General features: G+C 40.8%; 1 protein-coding gene across 1 annotated transcript; it reads right to left on the reverse strand.

The window, feature by feature from the left end:
• Nucleotides 1-7708: 7708 nt before the first annotated feature.
• Nucleotides 7709-20194, reverse strand: E2F8 (E2F transcription factor 8). The gene is made up of 14 exons (XM_079308480.1): nt 19974-20194; nt 19592-19701; nt 18100-18375; nt 17629-17785; nt 16268-16573; nt 14734-14895; nt 13219-13356; nt 12702-12911; nt 12278-12362; nt 11553-12036; nt 10480-10698; nt 9540-9669; nt 9131-9444; nt 7709-8432 (listed from the first exon to the last, which is right to left on the reverse strand). The coding sequence occupies exons 2-14, from the start codon at nt 19628-19630 to the stop codon at nt 8259-8261; spliced, it is 2694 nt and encodes an 897-aa protein (XP_079164606.1). The 5' UTR covers nt 19631-19701; nt 19974-20194; the 3' UTR covers nt 7709-8258.
• Between the last annotated feature and the right edge of the window lie 1832 nt (nt 20195-22026).

The following is a 22026-nucleotide window of genomic DNA, read 5'->3' on the forward strand; positions in this document are numbered from 1 at the left end:
CAAATGTGAATTCTTTTAAATGGAACAGCTTGATTTTTTAAAAAAATGTATCTTTTCCTCTCTCTCCAGTCAACTGCTACTGCATACTTGCAATATACTTCATACCTGTGTAGTAGCAGAAGTGAGGGGGCTACCCTGGTGCTTTGGGGACAGAGACAGTCTAAATCCCTGTGATTCTCTCTTGTAAAAAAGGATATTCCTTAGCTCGGTACATTGTGATGGGAAATAGGTGAAATTATTGCAAGGTGTTTCAGTGACAAGATGCTAGGACCACTCAACCCTCTTCTGGAAAAGAGGATCTAGGGTTTGTTTCCCATAAAATCGTAATTTTCTTTCAATACTGCCCTCTCATATAGCCCAGCATAGGCTTTTCTGAGCTCTTCATGAAACAGACACAAGATAATTGTGCTGCACATCCATTGTGAAGTTATAATGGATAATGGGTTCCTGAGATGTTTAAGGTGTGGGTTTTTTTCCTTTGTGAATTGCATTTAAAATCTAAACATCAGAGAAAAGAAAGGAGCCGTGGCTACTGTTCTGGTTCTTGCTATTCCAGTCAGCACTGGAGTGCCTTGCACAAGGTCACACAGGAGGAGACCAGCCCAGGTCTCCTGATGTCAGCCTCAGTCCCTTCCCTGTGATTGTGCTGTCACACACCTGGAATAACGCCAGCCTCAGCCTGCCATTCTGTTTTCTTCTTTGAGTCATCATTTCTGGAAAGACTGGGACGTCATCTTATCATCTGCACACCATATTATCAGCTTGTTCCAAGCTCCTGGCACAGGCCTTCCTCCTCCTTCTTGGAAAATCAGTCACTTTCTTATTATAGTTATTTTGAAGCCTGCTTGTGCTATATGTGTTTGATTAAATTCACCAAAAGATACTTTTAACTAAGAGGAGGCTTTTGAAGGCTGAATCAGGCCTGCTACATGAAAATTTTCTTTTGAGGTCAGATGATGGAGAGGGGTGATATCATAGCAATGATGTAACAGAGCTGGTGTTTTCAATTAGCTGCATTTTAGACTAACATTTTAATATATATTTGCATTGGACTAATATTCTGTGCTTATTATCATCTCAGTGATTTCTGCACTTGAATCCTCTGAATTTCAGAATGAAATGAACAATGTCTACATGCCACCCTGAGGGAAATCCTTTCTGACAACTAAGACCAAAAATCCTGCAGTGTTATAACAGGGTTGTCTGACCAGCAAAAGGGAGGTGCACACACTGGAGCAATAGCACTGGAGACATGGCAGTGGGGGCAGGTTTTGCAGTCAGTGTTTGAAACAGTGCAGATACCAGCATATCTAAACATCTCTGCCTTACCACAGCACTTATTAGTATCCTAAGCCCTGTGTAATTAAATAGTCACTGTTGTGACTGCTACCTTCACTAGACAGTGTACCTGTCATCCTCATGCAAGATCCAATCTCTCCTCCTCTTTGTGAGACTGATTTATGCTCAACTGAACACCCTCCACAGCTCAGTCAGCCCAGCCCTCTGCTGTCATACCAAAGCAGCATCATTAATCTATTCCAGACCCTCCCAACTCCCTTGGGAGGCTGCTCAGGAGCAGAACTGCTCTGACAGTTCCAAAACAGTAATGGTGCAGAAAGGAAATGAAAACCCAGCTTTGTTCTTACCCTCTTTATCTGTAATGTAACAAGTGAGACGCAAAAAAACTTATGTAGCTGAAATAAGAAACAAAACTAACTATGCACAATTAACAGATGTTGAATCTAATCTCTCTCACTCAGTGAAGCCTTTATGGAATAGCATTGTCAAATTGGTTTTTCCATTTCTTTTAAATGTGAGATAAAGAAACATAAAAGAATCTTTCATGTAGGTAAAATCTTATTCTCACTCTGCCATTCTATATTTTCTTCTATTTTTAAAGTACTTTTTTATTGGTGCCATTTTTTCTTTCTCTTATGAAAACAGTTCAAGCGATGCTTCAAACATTTTAAAAGAAGGAAGAGCAACTGTGGGTAAAAATCAGTTTTGTGACACTTCCTTTAAAATTAAAATGAGGTTTTTGTGTCTACAGTGTTCCCTTACAAATCAGGTTTCCAGTGGAATCCCTTTCCAGCCGAGGCAGCACTGACAGATGCCTGGGAGGAGAGTGGTTTGTACCTCTGGTCTCTGTAAAGGTGCTCTTTCTCTCTTAGCTCACCAAGCACAAGGCACACCAAGCCTCCAAGTCCTCCAAGTGGCAGCAAGAATGGTTATTGGAAAGTAGTTCCAATTACATCATCAGCTGAAGGGGAAACAATAATCACAGTAAAAGTCTGATAAAGTGTGATAGTGAGCCTTGTACTGTCAAGGGCTGTGGTTACAGCTCTTGGAAGGACCATTGTTCCTAAGGCTAATTATAGTAACATGACTGGACATGCATACACATTTTCCATGGGGTTTTTTGCATCACCTGATGAGAAGCTGTAGGAAAAACAAGAAAAGCATGGCAGAAATATTCCCATAAGGATACTGGTGTAAGAACAGGAGTGCATGCCATGATGTCTATGCTGGCTGGAGAAACAGCTGAGTGAGGAGCCAGAGCATGTACAAGCTCTTCCTGTCTGGGCTCATCTGGACATGAGTGGTGATCCCTGCAGATGCTGCCTGTGCAGCAGAGTTACCATGAGAAAGTAATCTCCACAGGGGATGTGCCACTCTTAGTTTTGTACTCATCTAAATTATAACTGTGGATAAAACTCCATCCTTTCAATGTTCAAATAGAACCCAGTCTCCCATTTGTCATCAGAAAAAAACAGATCCAAGGTCTCCACTTCCCATAATTTCACTGGGTATCAGTGTCTAAATCCCCTTGAATTTCCCTGAACTTTGTTGTCTTAATCTGGTTAACTTTTCATATCTGCTTATCACATGGTACTTGTTATATTCTGGTGATCTGGTGGGAAGTGGAACAGACTCATCCTAAATGTAAGAAATGTCTGACACAGAAACTTCTAAATGTTGATGTTTCGAAATGTGGGCACTCAGGGTGCTGCTAAACTGGAGTAGTGTTCTTGGTCTTGCTCAGTTACTACTCAACAGTTTGTATCATTCTATATAGAGCAGAATTTATACATGAGATGTGCAGCCAAGGATTCGTGCCTCCCATATTTAGAGCTTATATTACTACTTTGTAGGCTGGGCTGGAGCCTACGTGTTAGTGTGCTCTGCACAGGCATGAAAACATTGTGAACCATCTTCTTTTGGGCTGTTAGTCATACTGTCCAAATCTGGGTGCCACATCCTTGCTGCAGAGTGTTTCTCTCTAGTCAAAGTGCTATTGAAAAGGATAAAATCCAAAAATACATTTTGACCCAGTGATCTAAATAGGTGGTGGATATAGTATGGGCCTGATGAAATGTGGAGGAGTAAAAGGCAGTGCTAATGCCTGACTATGCTGCAGGTGAAAAATGTAATTCATTAATTGAAATTAATTCTGGTGCTTCCTTGCTAAACACAAGGTCTTCCCTTCTAAATGCTCCTACATTTGACAGTTTAGAGCTCAGTTCTTATCAGAATGGACTGCAGTTTTGCTTTGTGTGGCTGGCAGGGTTATCTCGGTGCCACATGTCCCGCAGGATGGCTTTGAAGGGGATAAATGGAATGGGGAATATTGGTTTTTGTGACCACTGGTAGTAGAAATGCTGAGTGGGGAGCAGTGGGCAGGGTGTGCCTTCATCTCTCTGCATTTTAGTTCCAGCTAAGCTCCTTGATCTAGACTCAGCAGATAAGAATACTGATTCCTTACCTAACAAACAAGAAATAATAATATAAATCTCAAACACTGTTGTCTACATTGAAATGCAAAGTATCAGGGCCATATTTGAAATGCTTTCCCCAGCTGTAGTCTGTGGGAGATGGCAATGCAGCCAGAACTTCACTCTGGTATCTAATCACAGCTCTTATGTGACCTGTCCTGTGACCACCATGACTCATTTGACCATCCTTGGTGGTACTCACCCCACCAGCGCTGTGAGAGTAGCAAGATATATCTTCTTTTATATAATAGCAATAAAATGCTGCTGTGTTTTTTTCTGTAACTGACACTCATGGTGAGGTTTTATTTTGATGTGTCTGCATTTGAGATGCCACTACATCTCAAAAAGCCTGGAGGTGTTTCTGTCAAAATCTAGCCCCTTGTGGAACACACTTCACCCCCAGCAAGAGAGATTCAAAATGGAGGGAACGTTTGTGTTTGAAGATTGAGCTTATTTGATGGAGATGTGATATTGTTATGTGTTTATAATCATATTTCTGGTATTCCAATGCATACAGTGGCTACAGGTAAATTTTATTAGTTAGTGTCATACATTAAGCTTCTACCATAATCTCATAATAACCAGCATTTTCCTCTTACTTCTGCAATAAAGCAACACTGTGAGGTCAAGGGAGATGAATTCTAACATTGGGAAGTAAATATAGGTTTTTCATTGACACTGGTCTCTCTAAGTTACAAATTGTGCTTTGAAACAAAAAAATTTAACTGACTTTATGTGTAGCACATGATGTGCATTGCTGAGACCTGTTAGTGCCTATTCTCTTGCTTTCATCTCTGTTCTTCCACTTTTTTCTATTATTTTCTAGTCTAGTAATGCCTCATTTCCTTTGAAACTTCCTTGATGCACACTTTTGCAGAAATTTAAGATTGCATCTCAAAAGAATATGGTATCCTGACACTAGAACCAGCTACTTCATTCTGACTTAGAAACCAACCATACACTACATTCACATGCTTGTACATTCGTACTCATAGTTCAGCCTGATCCATGTGGCTGTGGAAAGCTGCATTCTGCTGTACAAATGACCCATTCATTTTTCCAGACCTAATCCTGGGCTGTCAGCTTTCACTATTCCTTCCACGAGATCCTTCTCTTAATCCTTATCCCTGCAGTAGGACTTTTAAGTGCCAGGCAAAACAATTACAAACTTTGAAATAGCACTGTGGTCACTGAGATAAGACAGAGAATTATTTTATCTATATACATGGCTTTATTCTCTGAAATAATTTTACCTTTAGGCAGAAGATTTTCCGTAGTAAAAATACTTATGGATTTATGGATTTTTATATGAATTACTAGGGAGGTTTTCTGAAGACTTGACTGATCATGCTGTCTTGGAATGCTTGAATGATGGATTTGGGTATAATTCTTTCATTCTGCACTCTTACCTAGCCATATTTTGTCAAGTCTGCATAGAAGTTTCCTTCTTATTTGATATTAAACCAGTTGGTCACCAACATTAAATATTTTGAAGGTTGGGGGGGTTGTTTTGGTTTTTTACTTCTAGGATACAATTATGAAAGCACACAAATTTGTATGCTGTGTACATTCACTTTCCAAAGACTGCTAGCAGAAAAATAATTCTGTAGCTTTGTAAAAAAAGTTTTAAACATTCTGAAACCTCTGTTATCTAGTCCAAATGTGTGTCTCTAATCAGAATCTCCTCAGCTCTCCTCTTGCAACACCAGTAGCTGCTCGCCTGGCTGAGCCAGAAGAATCTCTCTTTCTACTGGCAACTCCAAACCTGCTCTGTAAGATTCACATTTCTATACTGTACTATATCTACATGGTTTTCTTTGTCAGGCAATTGTTACTGTTATCTTTTAGGAATAAAAAAATACCCAAGTTCATTTTGGCAGAACCCAAATGAGACTTTACTTACCAGAGTGGCTTTGAAGTTTCTCCCTCTTTTCCTGGGTCTCAAAGGGTTTGAATGGGAGGGGTTCCTGCTCTCTTTAAATGCAGTGACCACTTCTGTCAGCACTATTAGCTGGGAGGGGAGGGGATTGAGAGTTTCAGGGGTCTGAGCAATGCCATTGCTATCACCAAGCTGAAAATAACCTCTGACAAAACCCTGGCATTTTGTTCCCTTACGTCTACTTGTGAGTAGGTGGACAACAATGCAGCCCCTTGGATTAAAATTAAAGGACATTCCTGACTGCAGCCTAACAGATCAGAAATAAAGATTGAAGTTTTATACTTGCTGAACTGCATTGCTTAAATATTAATCATAAAATAACAGTCCCTGAAATGACGATCTAGTTATTAATGGTCACATTGCCAAATAATATACCAAAATAATTGTTAAAAATAATAAAATTTGTTTGTAGCACCCCTAGGAAAACCATAGTTTTAAACTAAATAGCATTTCATTCTGCAGTTCATGGTTTGAGATAACTGGTTTGTCTTCTAGGATACAGAGGATTATGCTTTTAACTCAAATCTTTCATTTTTTACTGTTTTTAGACGTTAAGGTGTGTAGCTAATATGTATATTTAGCCTGTCTAATTATTGCAATTATATTTGCCATGCCTGATAGAGCCCCTTGGAAATGAATGTGGTTGCAGATGTGTTAGAGACATGGGCAGTAAAGTATTTTTACAGGGCTTTATTTTAAGGGCTTTAAAGATTTAGAAACTAATTCTAATTAGTTTCTTAGTTAGAAACTCATTTTCTGAACAGATGCCTGAATTTAGCAACTTTGTTTAGTATCATGGACTTTGCTGTGTATGAAAGGGCCCATCCCAGGGGTTAAACACCAGAACTCTCAAGGTGAAAGTCTCAACCTGGGGACTTGCATGGAAGCATAAGAAAATTAGATGTCAAATCCATGTCAGACTTTAGGATTTAGGGGTCTGTTAGCTGAAGATGCTAAGAAAACTCTTAGAAACCTATAAATCTGTTTGCTGTTGAGCCTGACAGGTACTTTATAATGCAGAGACAGGTCCTTGGTGTAAAATTGAAGGACTGTTTCTTTTCTGAGCAGAAGAGCTGGACTCCATCTCTTCTTGGTCATTCTCCCCAGATAGTGAAACTATTCTATATCAGAAAAAGTCAAATGCAGAGGGGACAGTGCAGTGTGTGGTGTGAGGATTCATTTTAAGAGGCCAGCAAGGAGGAGTTCGGGCAAGCCTGAGCTCCCTCTTGGAATACATGGAAAGCACTGAGAAGCTTCCAAAATCTTTGTATTTGCACCCTTGGTGACTTATATTAGGACCCCTGACATTTGAGAGAGATGAATAATATTCTCTAATATTCACTCATATTTTGTAGATCACGTACTTACATGGATTTACACCATAAACAACTGCAAGGAAGTCTGCGTAGAAAATTTTTGCTCCAAAAAGTTTAAGTTTTTTCCCTTTGGTTTTGGCAGGTATTCTATCAGGTGTATTTTGTATTAGAACTTCGCACTACTAAAGAGCAGATGAGTTTTATTGTGGTAGCTGTTTTAATGATTTTTTTTTAATGTAGTCTTGGGCATTTCTATCCCAGGTTGGTCTGGGAAGGCAGATACACTGTATTGTTATTGAATTTGTTAGCTATTACTTGTTATCTGAGTGTGAACTGTATGACGACTCTTCATCTTTCTTAATTCAGTGTCTATGAGACACTGCTACTCATATTTAAGTTCAAGTGATTTGATTAGACACATGTTCCTGAATGCTCCTGAGTGACATCTTATTTCCTAACTGTTTTGTTCTAACTTGTTTTTAGGAGTTGTAATATCAACTGATAAAGAGTCCAGAAGTTACACTGAGTTACTTAATACACTTTTTCACACAATATCATTTTTCCTCACTTCCTTCATAACATAACAACCCTTGCCTGACAAAAAAAGAATGAAGAGATGCCAATGAATATGCAATGTATAACTTAAGTAATCTAATCTGATCAAACAGAAACAGTCAGTCTAGAGTTTTATGTAAGTTTAATCTGAACAAATTGATTTAAAAATACAGTATAAATAATTCTTAACTTATATAAAAATTGATTAAGAAAATTTGGGGTTTTTTTGTGCTTCTTACAATGCAAAAGAGCATTATTAAACACAGAAGCAAAACATTTTAACTATAGCCTTTTTGCTAAGACATAGAATATTTACACACTCACAGTACTTTTTTTTGGTGCAAAATATGTACTGATAGACTGTACCTTTTTGTACAAAGACAATTTCAGTTTACTTTGCATGGAAGAAATCAATACGCACTCACAAAAAACCCCATTAGATACATAACTTTGTTGTTAAAATACTTCAGGTAAGCCTTTTGGAAAAATTCATTAGGCATTAACTTTCTCCTTAAGAGTCAGTTTTATTTTCTAAAGCATCAATTAAGGTTATTCCAGCATTGAGGTCTTGGAAATACATGTCCAAACCATTGTCCATCATACAATGCCAGATATGTGCAGTGTGTTACCAGTAACTTTGCCTGCTAACACAGTCAGGAATTCGCTATCCCAAAATTAGTCTTCTGAAACTTCAAGTTTTCGTTGAGGAGTATATAGAGTTCCTTGAGAGGTTCTCTGGGTACCATCTGAGTTTGCAGATAGTGAAAGTTCTGTGTTTGGCCCTCCTGGTGTGCGGAAAAAGTTTTCTGTAACTGCCTGAGGCTCCTGAGGCTCCTTTGGAGCAGAAGGCTGAAAAGAGAAAGTTACTTTCATTTATGGAGGAATAAAAAGTAAATTCTACTTCTAAGTTTCTGCAGGATGTTAGCAAACTTTTTTTTTTCCCTGAAATATAAAAACTTAACTTTTTACTGAGAAGGATATGCCTACATTCCTTTATTTTTATATATATATATAAAACATCAAAATCTGGTTTCTCTAATCTCCTTCTTTTTTAACACAAATAAATATTTGTGTTAAATATACATAATTACATAAAATATACAAGAAACTTCCTGTGGGGAAAAAAGCATTTAAAATCCTGTACAGTCCTATCCTACTAAAAGAAAAGCTATCATTAAACACAAGAAGTCGAGGGTAGATTAGGGAAGTAACAAGAAGGAAAGATAAAGTAACAAGGGGACAATTTGTTAATAAGCACAATCTCAGATCTATGTAAAATCCTCCCTCTAAAACAGTTGTCTCTTCACATCTTGTCATCTTCCAGCTGGCTCCACTTCCACCACAAATAAGTCACTTATCTTCCTTGCTAACCTCTCATTTCTACTGTACTTAGGCTGGCCTTCACTGTTAGCTCTTTTTGGGCAGTGCTGATTTCTAAAGATCGAAAAGAAATGTTTATTTATAAATTTTACCTGATGTAACGGAGTTACTGCACTGTACTTCCCACTCAACCCACCATGGTGAAGTTGCAATATATTTTAACTCACCTTCCCTTCTTGCATGCTTGTGCTCCCTGAGCTATGGCTGATATTTTCTGATTGGGAAGAGACTGGCATGTGCTGAACAGGATTTACAGGAACTTGCACACCAGCAGGTATCAGTCCTATGTGTTGTAGCATAAAGTTCAGAGCTGAAGAGCTTGGATTTGGGGCAGAACTGGTACTGCTCGAATTGAGGCAGGAGTTGCTTAGTACAGGTGCAGCAGCTATGGAATTTGGTGACAGCATTATGTTCAAGGGTGTTATGTGAAAAGCAGGTATATTGACTGTTTTCAGTTCTGAGGCTGGCATTGGAATGACACCTGGAACAGAAATATCAAGTATTGAAAGGAATTAGGACAAACTGGCCCTAGCCCCTTGAGCCAGCCCCGCCAGGCCTGTTTCCCTGGACACTCACCAGTGATGGGAGAGCTGTAGGCTGTGTGCTGCACAGAACACACCCCAGCCTTCTCTTTATTGGAGCACTCTGCCTTGTTGCCATGGGTGCAGTGAGTCAGAGGAATAAGATAACCAGACGAAAAAAAAGTCTGATACAGAAAGAGAGCACACTTTTAGCCCAAACATGTAATAAACAAACACCGAATGTATTCTCCAAAACTGCAATTTTCCCTTGCCTTGTTCTTATTCTTTATCCTGCATGTATCCAGGATGCCATATCCCATGCCTATGCTACTTTCTGTCTGAAATGAGACACAAGACTCAAGGACATGCTCTTTCAATTAAAACCACAGAAGTCAGCTGGCTCCATTTCCAGCTGATACTCTTGGTGGGGAACTGGAAATCCACCTGGGATTAACACAGTACAATTTGACCAGATGGAAAAGAAACTCTGATACTGAATACTATTTTTCCAGAAGAAACATCCTGGACCCAGTAAATCATCACATCACCTCACTCTTGGATTGTGTTTTTCATGAAGTAAATATTGAAAGAAAAAACTTTTGCATTTACACATTCTGTTTTGTTTAGGTTTTCCAGAGCAGTCTTAACTGATTCAGAGTACTGAATTTTACTAATGAAGAGAGTTTAATGTGATTGTTTAAAAGTATTTCACAATAAGTATATGCAAACGCAGGACTGGAGAGGTGAGGGTTCTCAACACTGCCCTCAGGTCCTTAATGTGACATTATGAAAGCCTGAAAGCCTCTTTTTGTTCTCTTATTTGTGTACTCAAAGCAGAAACAGAAATCCTACATTCCTACAAAATTAGGCTTTAAAAGCACACTAAAATTAGTTCAACCAAAGACAACCTATGCAGGTGTAGTTCCTTACAATTTTGTTTCTTTTGCCAAGACTCCAAGCAGTATTTTCCCGGGGAATGTCAACAAAAATCTTACCTCAGGAGCAGGAATGGCAAATGCCACAGGTACATCTTCTTTTGTTTTGATTTTATCTTCATCTTCTGGAATGTTTTCTTTTGTACATTGGTCACAGCAACTTGCCATGTTTTGATCTACTGTTTTGGTTTCATTCTGTCTCTCTTCCTGGACACTGTCCATTTCATGATTCATTTGTGAGCTATTGAAAGGTGTTTTTTCATTCTTAGTGGATTCTCCCTTTGAAAAAAGTACATACAAAAAGAAAGGCAGGTGTTGTAAGGCTTAATGATCTCAATTAGAGCCCTACAATGATATTTATACATTCTTAAAAAGTGGAAAGCAATATTTTACTTCCTCCTCTTTCCTAAGTTCATGCTATAAAAATTTCTGGTCACTAATATAGCCAGATCCATGTTATCACCTCTTATTTCTTCCCAGCTAGTGGATGTTTGATAACATGTGCTGTCATAACACACCCATAACATACGATGACTGTTTCGGAAAGCCAAATTTACAGCAGATTTATAATTTACAGAGATGCTAAAACAATCAGTAAATGAGGAGTAGAAAGGAATCCAGCCCCAATCTCTCCATATACATTGTGTTTATCTGAACCTCTTATTGTCTCCATGTGCTGTTCTATTACGACTAAAACAACCCAAAACTTCAGAAGGCCAGGATTTTGGGACATTCCCTGTCCAGTGACTTTTATACATCTACTTTCCCTCCTAATACCACTAAAGCCAAGAATGGATGCCAGCGAGTTTAGAGAATCCTAGAATTCTAGGATTCTGAAGATCACCTGCTTCCAACCTCACTCTCAACCTGACCTACTTCAGAATTGTAGGTAAGTTTTGGCATAGTGTTTTGTGAGTTGTTTGATTTTCACTACACCTCTATATTTTGTCTTCTTAGATACAAACCCCAGCCCCTCAAACATCAGTAGGCACAGCAAATGAACACCATTTATTCAAGCCTGATGTTATTTAAAACGCCTACACTCACTGGCAGGCTCCTACATCACTTGGAAAATGAGTAGGTGGAAACATCACTAGACCATCAAATGGCATTTTAAAACTAATTTAACTTACCAAAGAAGTATCAAGACTTTCCTCATCAATTTTATGCCTTTTAATTAAATTATTCTCTGGAAATGCTTGTGATCTTTTAAGGCACCGCTGAGATAAAGTTTCTGATTTTGTTTCAGGTTTTTCTTCAGTTACCAAGGATTTTATAGGCTCATCTGAAAATCTCTGAGTGTCCCCTTCCTCGGTGGTTATTTTATTTAACACTTTTGAATTATTACTCTTAATTCCAGTTACATTAGCACATGGCAGAGGCTGCAACATGAAGCCTGGGCTGTAGGTTGTCACCGTGTGGGCTTGGGAAGGGTGCAGATAGATTGCATATGAAACCCCAGACTGAGGATGAGGTAGGATGACTGGTGACACAGAGCTGTGGCTTGCAGGGCACCCCCCGAGGGGCTGGCTCAGAGCTGGCTGATGAGAGGTTTCAGGCTTGGGGACAGCCTCGGGCGAGGACAGGGCACATTTCACTTGCATCTCTTCTGCTGTCCTTCAGTAAAAAAACGAGCAAAAAAATTCCAAATGTGTTTATTTCCTTTGTGCAGAAATGACAAATTATCCTCTGTAATATAAAGGCTTAATATAAATGTGTACTTCTCAATCTACTTAAGAGAAAATAAATGAAAAACTAGCCTGCAGTACTCAGGGTTACTGGTTTTTGCAGGCAATTGCACAACTCAAACTGAGCATAACTTCAACTTGTTCTCACCTTTAAGCTTATGCAAACTTACTTGGATTGTCCTTCCAGCTGATGTTTAGCGATTGCTGGAAACTGAGCTATTGTATTTGGAAAAACTGGTAAACTTTGATAAGTACCTGGTTGGAGGAGAAGAACAAATCAAAACTGAGAGTACATCAAATTCAGAAGATAAATTTTAACTTTAACTTGAGAAGACTGCACCATGTAATCTAACATACACATTTAATGAGACAATTTATTCTCAAACTCAGCCCAGATTTGATTTGATCAACTGGACATCAGTTTACATGAAATTTTAAAGGCCCCAGAGAGGATCCCTAGCAAAAACATGAATAATGACAGGTAATACTGACTCTGAGAAGAGGGCAAAGCCAAATATTTAATGCAAGACTACATCTGACTTAAAAACAAAGAAAAATAATTTTCTGAAAGAAAAGTTAGGAAAATATACATACTGGCATTTATTTTAACTGGGCTGGTTGGAGCAGACTGGATCTTTCTTCTGTCATTCTCTATACTCTTAACCAATTTTATTAGAGATGAATGCCGAGTGAAGCTTTGCTTTCCTCTTGAAGGAAAAAGGGCTTTTGAGCACTGCTCTTTGGAAGGGATTGATTCTGAAATAGGTGGGGAACAGGCTGTAGAAGTTGCTTCAAGTTTTGTAACTGAAAAACAGCAAAAAATAAAAAAATACATGTCATATTCAGATTCAGTAATTAAAAGTAATTATTTGAGCCTGGCTTATAATTCTTGAAGTACCATACAGCAGCAAACATGGAAACTCAAGAATCTAAACAGGTGAACCTCCACTGTGTGCAAATAGATACTGGTTGCTGTGCTGTTAAGGACAGTGATGTGACTAGTAAAAGATTTTCTGCTTAGTCTGTCTTTTGGTCAAAAAATTCTAATAGAGAAAAAAAAACCCCAATGAATATCATCAGCAGAATTAAAGGAAATGACACACACACCTACCATGAGTATTTGGCAAGACCTCAGGTCCTGTCCACTTGAATGCTGGTTTTCTACCTCTCTCCTCTGTAACGTGAACTTTTTTGATAAGCTTAAGGCTGCTAAGAACATTTGCTATGTCATAAAGTCTTCTAATTTTGGCTGAAATAAAATAAATAAATGTGAAGTATAGCAATGCAATTAACAAGTTAGCATGTATCAGAAAAGAAACATTGTAACCCTTTAAACAGATAAAAGTAAAAAGCTTTTAAAAAATTAAAAGAACAATTTTGTGGAACAGGTGAATGAATACAATGAAATAACATTGTGATACAAAGTTTACATATAAAATAGAATGACATAGATACTGACCTAGAAGACACTGTGAAGTTTATTATGCTAAATATGGAAAAAAGAACATTTTCAAAACAAGTTAATTTCTGTGCAATGGTCAAACCTACACAAATCTCTTAGTAAATATAAGAAGATTAAAAGGTATGTACACATTTGCAATGGCAAATGTGGGAACTGGAGGAAAGAGAGACACTAAAATCCAACAGGATAATCATCCTGCATGTCTTCCCTGTCTCTAGAAAAAGTTTCAGGTAGAAGTCAAATTCCAAGTGAGTTCTAGAGTAAAGTGAACATGCTTAGGTCACAGAATTTTTTGGCTTCATAAGCAAGAATGTGGTAAAACATGAGACCGGTACTTGAAATACAGGTAGACAGATGGAATGCCCTGAAAATGCTTTTATTGTGAAACAGGCTTTTCTTATAGAAGAATAAAAACAAGCAAAAACCCTTACTAAATAGCTACTCACCCTCTCTATGCTGCTGTGAGGCAATGGAAATGAAATCATGAACTGAAAACAACAAGGATCAGTATCTGCATAGACACATTTCCACAAAAAAAACCCAAACCAAAACAAAAATTAACCTAAACAAGCAAAGAAATCTGTGAATCATGGAAGAGTCTAATTTTCAAGGAAACTCATGACTATCCCTCAAAAGCAGCACATTTTTAATTATTATATATTTACGGACCTAGACCTAGAAATACCATTTAATTTGAATGGAGAGGAAGGGGAGAAAGTGTGCAGGGAACTGAGAGAAGAGTAAAAGAATGAAAAAATTATTAGCAGTTAGAGCACAGGGTTTCACTTTCTCATGCAAGTTGGTCACAGGACATTTATAGAATTTTTCTAGATTTCTACCAAGTTAGTTGTGTGGCCAGAACATAAATTTTGCATGATTTATGTTTGGTGAAATGATTCTGAAAACTTTGACAGTCTGAGGAAAGAGAAATTGTTACCAATATGGAGCCTTATGACATTACTTCAGGAGAGAGGATTTAATGGGCTTTTCCTCTCAGGCATTATGTATCAATGACCATACAAAAATTACAGACTGCAGAAGGTGTTTAATGAGTTTTTGGAGGCTCAAATAAATATTTGTGGCTGGAAAAATAAGACAATATTTCTCATTATATGAAGTAGTAGTGAGATAATTCATTCAGCTTACACTTGCTGTTGGACTTACTTTTAAACTTGCTTTTATCTAAGTCTTCTAACTGATCTTCTCCAATAAGGATTTTTGCAGCAACTTCAAGGCTCACTATTTGAGGTGTTGATACAAGAAACAGCATCACAAATTTCTGACTCATCACTCGTAAGGACTTGTATTTCCTGCCATTCACTGATGCTGCAGCAGACAGGAGAAAGGATTAAAGTATTCAGTGACACATCAGCTACAAACATAAAACGTCGAAAAAATTTGTCAGTGATAATAATTGTAAGAATAACACAGGGACTAGGCAGGGCCAATGCTGACTCCAGAATCATGTTTCTACATGACAAGTGTCTTGGTTGCAATACAGGATGTGGCCAGAAATGTGTATTCTATCACCATCTGTTGAAGCTGGATGGGACAGTGATTCCTTATCTCCGTGGCACATATTATCTGCTAATGGACCATCTTTAAGACTAAGTGGGCAATCATTTTATCTTTTCCACAACCCATGCTCTCGCCAGGAAGATATCCTCTGCTGCTGGGCCATTAAGTCCCACTGTATGACTGATAAAATTACATCATCCCACTAAGAGATGCTCCAGTCAGGGGGAGGAGACAAGCCTTTCCTACCCAAATAGAAAATGAGATAAACTGGACTAAAAGTTACCGTCTTTACACTGGATTCCAGAAGAAAACCGAAATATTTTTTCCACATCATCCCTGGACCTTCAGAGGAAAACTGCACCTTCTACAGGAGCACTGCTTCAGCTGAACCACATCTGCCACTGCAGGAGGACTGTAGCCACCATTTAATTGGACTGCTACCAACACTCTGACTGATGGGGTGTCAGGTTATATTCTGACTCTGTCAGGGTTGGGATTGTTCTTCGTTATACTGCATTTCTATTTCAATTTTCCTAGTAAAGAACTGTTAATCCTAATTCCCATATCTTTACCTGACAGCCCCTTAATTTCAAAATTATAATAATAATTTGGAGGAAGGGGGTTTACACTCTCCATTTCAAAGAGAAGCTTCTGGCTTTATTGGCAGACACCTGTCCTTCAAACCAGGACAACAAGAAACAGATGATTGGATGGATACTAAGTCTAACTACAAAGAAGAGAGGGTGATGTATCTCACATACACATTTCCCATTTTCTGACTTATACTCTTTAAAGATGCTTAACACTTAATTTAAATTTCTTCCATGAATCAAAGCTAAATTAATAAAACAAATTGAGTAATTTATATTTCAAGTTTCTATTAACATTCAGTAGTAATTTCTGGTTTCTATAACAATTCAGTGGTAATGGTGATTGTATTATATGTTTGATAGTTTCACCTGATGTAGAAACAAATTACAAGAACTGAATGATATTCAAGCAAGTGAGAGAGTGCAGAGCACTTTTTCTCACCACAAGCAATTGTGATGCCTTTAGGGCAGCACCACCTCAGAAAAAAAAAAAAAAAAAAAAAGGAAGGCTAATAAATGTTTTTTTCCAAGTTCATAGACATGTATCATTTTAAATACATATTACTCTTGGCATTATAGAGAATTATTACCAGCACGAAATTCCACTCCTGGGAGCTCGACAAAAGACATTTCTGACTGCTCACTTGAGCCAAAAGAACTTGCCATTTCTTCATTTCTTTCACTGTCAGGATCGAATTCATGCTCATACTCTCTCTTCTTGATCATCTGGATTTGCTGTATGTATTTGTTCTCTTCTCCCACCTTTTTCAGGGCCTGCAGGGTCTGGGGGAGGTTGTGGCGCCCATGCCAGACATATCTGTTCCTGGCCAGGCGGCTCACCATGTGCAGGCTCTCCAGTACATTCACAATGTCATAGATGCGCCTGCGCTCCACGTCTGCAGGAGAAAAGGCAAACCTGACATCTCCACCAAGTAAAATATGTACACTCATGCATTACCTGCAGCACAGATTCTTGCCCTTCCTCTTGATATACTTCTAAATAATTTTTGCCAATTCCATATCACAAACCAAAAATAGCCCTCACAGGTCTTGCCAGCAAGTAAAACAAATCTTGCTTCATATATGGAAGGACATGCTATTCCAGAGTTATAATTGGCTTTCAGAATTCCTTAAGAAACAAAATTTACTTTTGCCAGAAGAGCCATTATATGGTTTCAAAAAACCCATTTTTAATCACTCACTGCATTGATTTTAGATTGTGTTCTTAAATAGCCTTGGAAACTCATAGTAGGAAACTGTTTTATAGCTTCATTTTACATTCTGTTTTATTAAAACACTATTCTTTACTCATTTGTCTGGTAAGCTCGTGATTTTGACTAGACATTTCCCAAAAGATATGTACTTTTGTACAAAATGTAAAAAAATGTAAATCACATGGCTTTAAAATTTTTATAACTATTATCCATATATAAGCTGTAGAATACTGCTAATATAAAGCTTTTCATTTAAAAAAGCTTCAGCTTGATGTTAGAAACACAGACTCCACAGAAATCATTGGTGCAACATAAAAAATAGTGATATAAAATAAAAAAGTTAAGTCATCATCATGAATAGAAAGCACCTTCTTGCTTTGGTGTCATGATCAGTGGGCTCAGTTTGAGAACTGCTAGTTTCTGCTGCAAAAATCTAACCACTAATCTTAGGTATCTCTCTGAATAAAAAACCCTGCAATTGGATATTTGTGGTATCAGCAATAATTTAGATGTTCAATATGAAACAGAATTCAGAGTTTCCCAGTTCAGTTCTCTGAGGAAACATCAGCATTTCAAAATAATTGCTCTAGAAATGAGGAGTTTAAGACTAGGTTTAAATAAATTTGAGAACAGAATAAGCATCCAAAATTGTATAGAGCAAAAATGAAGTAACAAAATTGGAAGGTTATTGGTGAATTTGCATGAAGAAATATTTAATAGATTGAACACCAACTTACGTAGCTCTTCAGTGACTTCATCAAGGCAAATGTAACTTTTCTGTGAAGGGCTAGGGTAATCAGGATATCGAGCTAAGAATTTATGACACAGTAATCCGAGACTTTTCTCTTTGCGACTCGGCTGGGATTTTTCATATTCATCCCCCAACAAGTGCTCCTAAATGGGAATAAGGAAAAGGGATTTTGAGGTTTTTGACAATATGTAAGCACAGATATTTAACAGCTGTGCAGTAAGCACTGTCAAAGGGCCAGTGTTCTTCCTTTGTCCTCAGCAGCTGTGAAATAAAACCAGAACATTACCTGTTGCATGTCGCTAGGTAATATTCTTACTTACATTTGGTAAGTCCTCCAAAATCAAAAGTAAAAACAATTATGTGCTATGTCAATGTATAATTTTTATACTAAATAAACAACCGTCATCTAACTTAAAAAATAAATAAATAAATAAATAAAGACAACTTTACAACATACCTGCAAACAGTGTTTTGTCTGTAGGACCTCACTTGAACTGTCTGACAGTTGCCTTCTCTGTTCTCTGCTCCTAATCTCAGGACTGGCTGCACTAATCAGCATTTTCAGGTTGGAAGTAGGTGTCCATGGATCTGCTGGAGGGGTTTCCTTCGGTTTTGGGGGTGTGGTTAGAGGCTGACACTCAGGCTGTCTCTCTGTCAGTACCAACTGTGAGGTAGCCACTTGTTTCAAAGGGGTTTTCAGTACATTTTTGCATGGTTCAGAATGCTCATTTTCCTACACACCAAGAAAAAGAACAATGGTGATATTAAAACCCAGGTGCATCATAATCCATTTATCAATATCAGTCAAAGGGGGGCAGAGATCCATTGCATTTTTTGGGTAGCTCTGAGTCAAGGGGTCCAGTCGTACTCTGAACCAATTTGTCCCTTCCCTGAAACCCTTTCTGTGCCTGTAGCTTAAGGCTCGGGTCCCGTAGAATTAATTTCTCGAGTAATTTTCCTTTTCCTTCATCTGAGGCAAATACAATAAAAACGTGTGTTAATGCAAAGCAGAGAGCTTAAATAAATAATGGCTGAAACATGTCATTACCCAGGAGTAGATGTGACGTTGCTTATAAATTCTTGTCGGGAAAAATAGACACTAGCCTACATGTCAGGGAGCTCTTACCCTTTATCACATAACCGCCTGAACTCGGGCGACCAGCCCACTGTTTAGTAGACATAGAAGTGTTGGCTAACAATCTCAACTTTTACAGTGAACTTTAACCAGCTCCCAACTCTCTCAACACACTTCAGAGCGAAGTGAGGGGTGGAATGTAATCGCGGGGCTTGCGAGAGGATAAAGACGGGGAAGTAAAGGAAAGGGATGCCGGGCAGGCTGGATCGGGGCCGATCCACTTCCTTGTAGCTTCCCCCGTATTCCCCCTTTACTTTTCGCGCCTGGTCTCCGCGCATGCGCGATCAGCCCCGCAGAGCCCTCCAAGAAATGGGGCTAGGGTCTGTGGTGTCCCGGAACCCATTCCGGTGAGGCGCCCAGGGCTCCGGGCAGGCTGGCAAACCTGAAATTGCGAGGGAAGCGGGCTCGGCCCAGCGCCGCCCCACCTCCGGGGGACCCTCTTCCAATCGCAACTTCCCTGTCACAGTACCACAAAACGTCCGAGCCAAACACGCTTTACACATCATTATATCTGTTCCTCCACAAACCGTCTGTTCAGGAAAAAACAGAGAGGAAAGGAGAGCCACGAAGAAGTGTTCTTTACGCTCCGTGGATAAAGATCGTGAGAGATGAAGTTCCAGGAACTTTTGTTCAAGACAGAAATTAAAGCAAAGGTAAAACACGCTCGAATTCTGCCATCCCGCGGTTTCTACGCGCGATCGTTCCGATCAAAGCGGTTTCACCCCCAACGGGGCTGAGCGCGGCCAGCGGAGCTGTCACCGCCCCGCGGGACGGGGCAGCACCGAGGCTCGGCTGTCTCCACCGGAGGAATTACCTTGTCGCCGGCCCCCATCTCCCCGCCCGCCGGCCGCATTCTCCCGCCTCCTCAAGAGGCGACACCCGCTGATCCCGCCGCGCCACTCCGCATCGCAGGTCCCGCCGGCTCTGCAGGGCGGGAGGAGGGAGAGAAGCACTGGTTGCGGGGGCCTGTGACGGGCCGGTTCCCACTGCCCTCCGCGGCCGCAGGGTTCGTCCCGCTGCCTCCCGCCTCCAGGCCCAGCCCGCGCGCGCCCACCGCCCAACGGCCCTGGCTCCGCCCCACCCCGCCCCGCCCGCCGCGGCCCAGCACCGCCCATCGGCTCTGCCGTCTGCGCCTTCAAGCACAGGGGAAACGCTACCCTGGAGCCCTCCCGCTCCTCGGCGCTCCCGCCGCGCACCCCACGGTTCGGGAGCGCGGGCGGCCCCAAGGAGCAGCGGTGCCACTACCGCCACCCTCCCGGGCCCAGACGAAGCGCGGGGCCGCTCCCGGTGGCGATTTGAATTCAACGCGCGGAGCCGCCGCGGGCGGGTGGGGCGGCCGCGGCAGCCAATCAGCTCCCGGCGCAGCTCGCCGCGTGGCCAATGAGAGCGCGGCGCTGCGCGGCCTCTCCCTCCTCCTCCCGCCTCCCACTGCCGGGCGAGCGCCGGCGGGGCTCGGGCCGGGGCTTTGGCGGGTTCCCTCCCTCGCTCCCTCCCTGCCTCCATCCCGCTCCAACGGCCACGGGGTCGCGGGGCGAAGCAGGCGGGGGGACACCGGCGGTTTAGCGGAGCCCATTTACCCGCCGCCGCCTCGCCCCGTGCCGTCCGTCAGGGGCCGCGCGGGCTCCGAGCGCCCCTCGCGTCTTCCCCCGCCGGCCGCGCCCTCCGCGCGAGCCCCGCGCGCCCCTCACGGGGTGCTGTCCGCCGCTCCGGAGCCCGTTCGCGGGGTCCCCGCAGCCGCTGCGCTCCTCGGAACGCACCGCGCACATCGTGTTTAAAACACATCGCGCTTTGATTTAAAACACACCGCACTTTGTGTCCGTACCCCGAGCCGGGAGCTCCAGGTTGAGCTCCGGGGCCGGAGCTGGACACCGACTGGAGTGGCTTCCCCGCTCCCCGCGCAGCAAAAACAGGGGATGAATGGCGGATGGCTGAACGGGCGAGGTGTTCGTAGTTGGGTGAGAGCGCTTCGATGGTCCCTGGCCAAGGGGGTGTTAGTGTCTCGCAGATAAGGATCCCAGCCGTCTGGTGCTACTTATCGCCAAGTCACAGAACCATCTGGGTTGGAAAAGGCCTCTGAGATCAGCGAGTCAAATTTATGGACTATGGTACTGAGAGCTACGTGCAGTCTTTCCTTTAACACCCTCAGGGACAGTGAGTGACTCCAGTGCTTCCATGGGCAACCCATTCCCATGTCTTATCACCCTTCCTGTGAAGGTATTCCTTCTAATGTCCAACCAAAAAAACCTGCCGCAACTTAAGACATCTTGTCGTGTGCCTTGCTCCCTAGGAGCAGAACCCGACTCTCACCAGGTTGCACCCTCCTGTCAGGGAGTTGTAGTGAGCGATGAGGTTGTCCCTGACCTTATCGCAAAGGTTACAATACTTTTGTTCTGCAGGCAGGAGTCTGCGATTTGACCCCGCCTCACCTGGTTTTTCTACTAGACCCGGGATTTCCAAACCTTTTAATGTGACTGTAATTTCTTCTGAAAGAGAAGTCCGAAAGCTTGTAAACTCAAATGAAAAAATTGACCCCAAAGTGACGCCCACTCCTAGGTGTCACTAGACATGTAGCAGCCAAGGGTTATTTTCTTGCAGTATCTATGGGCCACACCTTAAAAACTGGGATTTGGGTGGTCATTTGCTCTTTTCCACGGTGGAGCCTTGATACAATTACTGTGTATTTGTTTCTTTCTATAAAATGTGCGCAAGAAGGTGTGATTGTTGTAACGCAGAGCTGATGTGTGACTCACAAGAAGTACAAATATAAGTACTAAAAAATAATAATTAAAAAAAAAAAGTGTTTTTTCTTTACCCCCACAGCACCAGGTATGACCACATGGAATGCACATGGAATTTGAGTTACTTAGATGTCAAGCACTCACATTTTTCAAAAATCAGACCAAGAAAAAAAGTCAGGCTTTTACATTTAAAGTGCCATTTGAATATTTATTCAATTTATGTTGAACTTTGAAAATTACCGTTATCACCTAATCAAGAAGTCATTATCTCTATTCAAACAGCACACTTTTGTGACCTTTGTTCAGGGAACTCCTTTCCTGGTCTCCAAGTTAGCCTTACAAGCTGCCCATTACAACAGTATCAGACATTTTAGAGTAAAGTTTCTAAGAATTTCCAAGGTTATTACATCTACTAATATAATTATTCTGTTAATAACTTGAGTGCCTCTTTTGCCACACTCCTTACCATGCTAGTGATTTTGCATTTCTGAGGTTGTGGAATTATGTGGAG

Source organism: Erithacus rubecula (assembly GCF_903797595.1).
Source record: "Erithacus rubecula genome assembly, chromosome: 6".
Lineage (NCBI taxonomy): Eukaryota > Metazoa > Chordata > Aves > Passeriformes > Muscicapidae > Erithacus > Erithacus rubecula.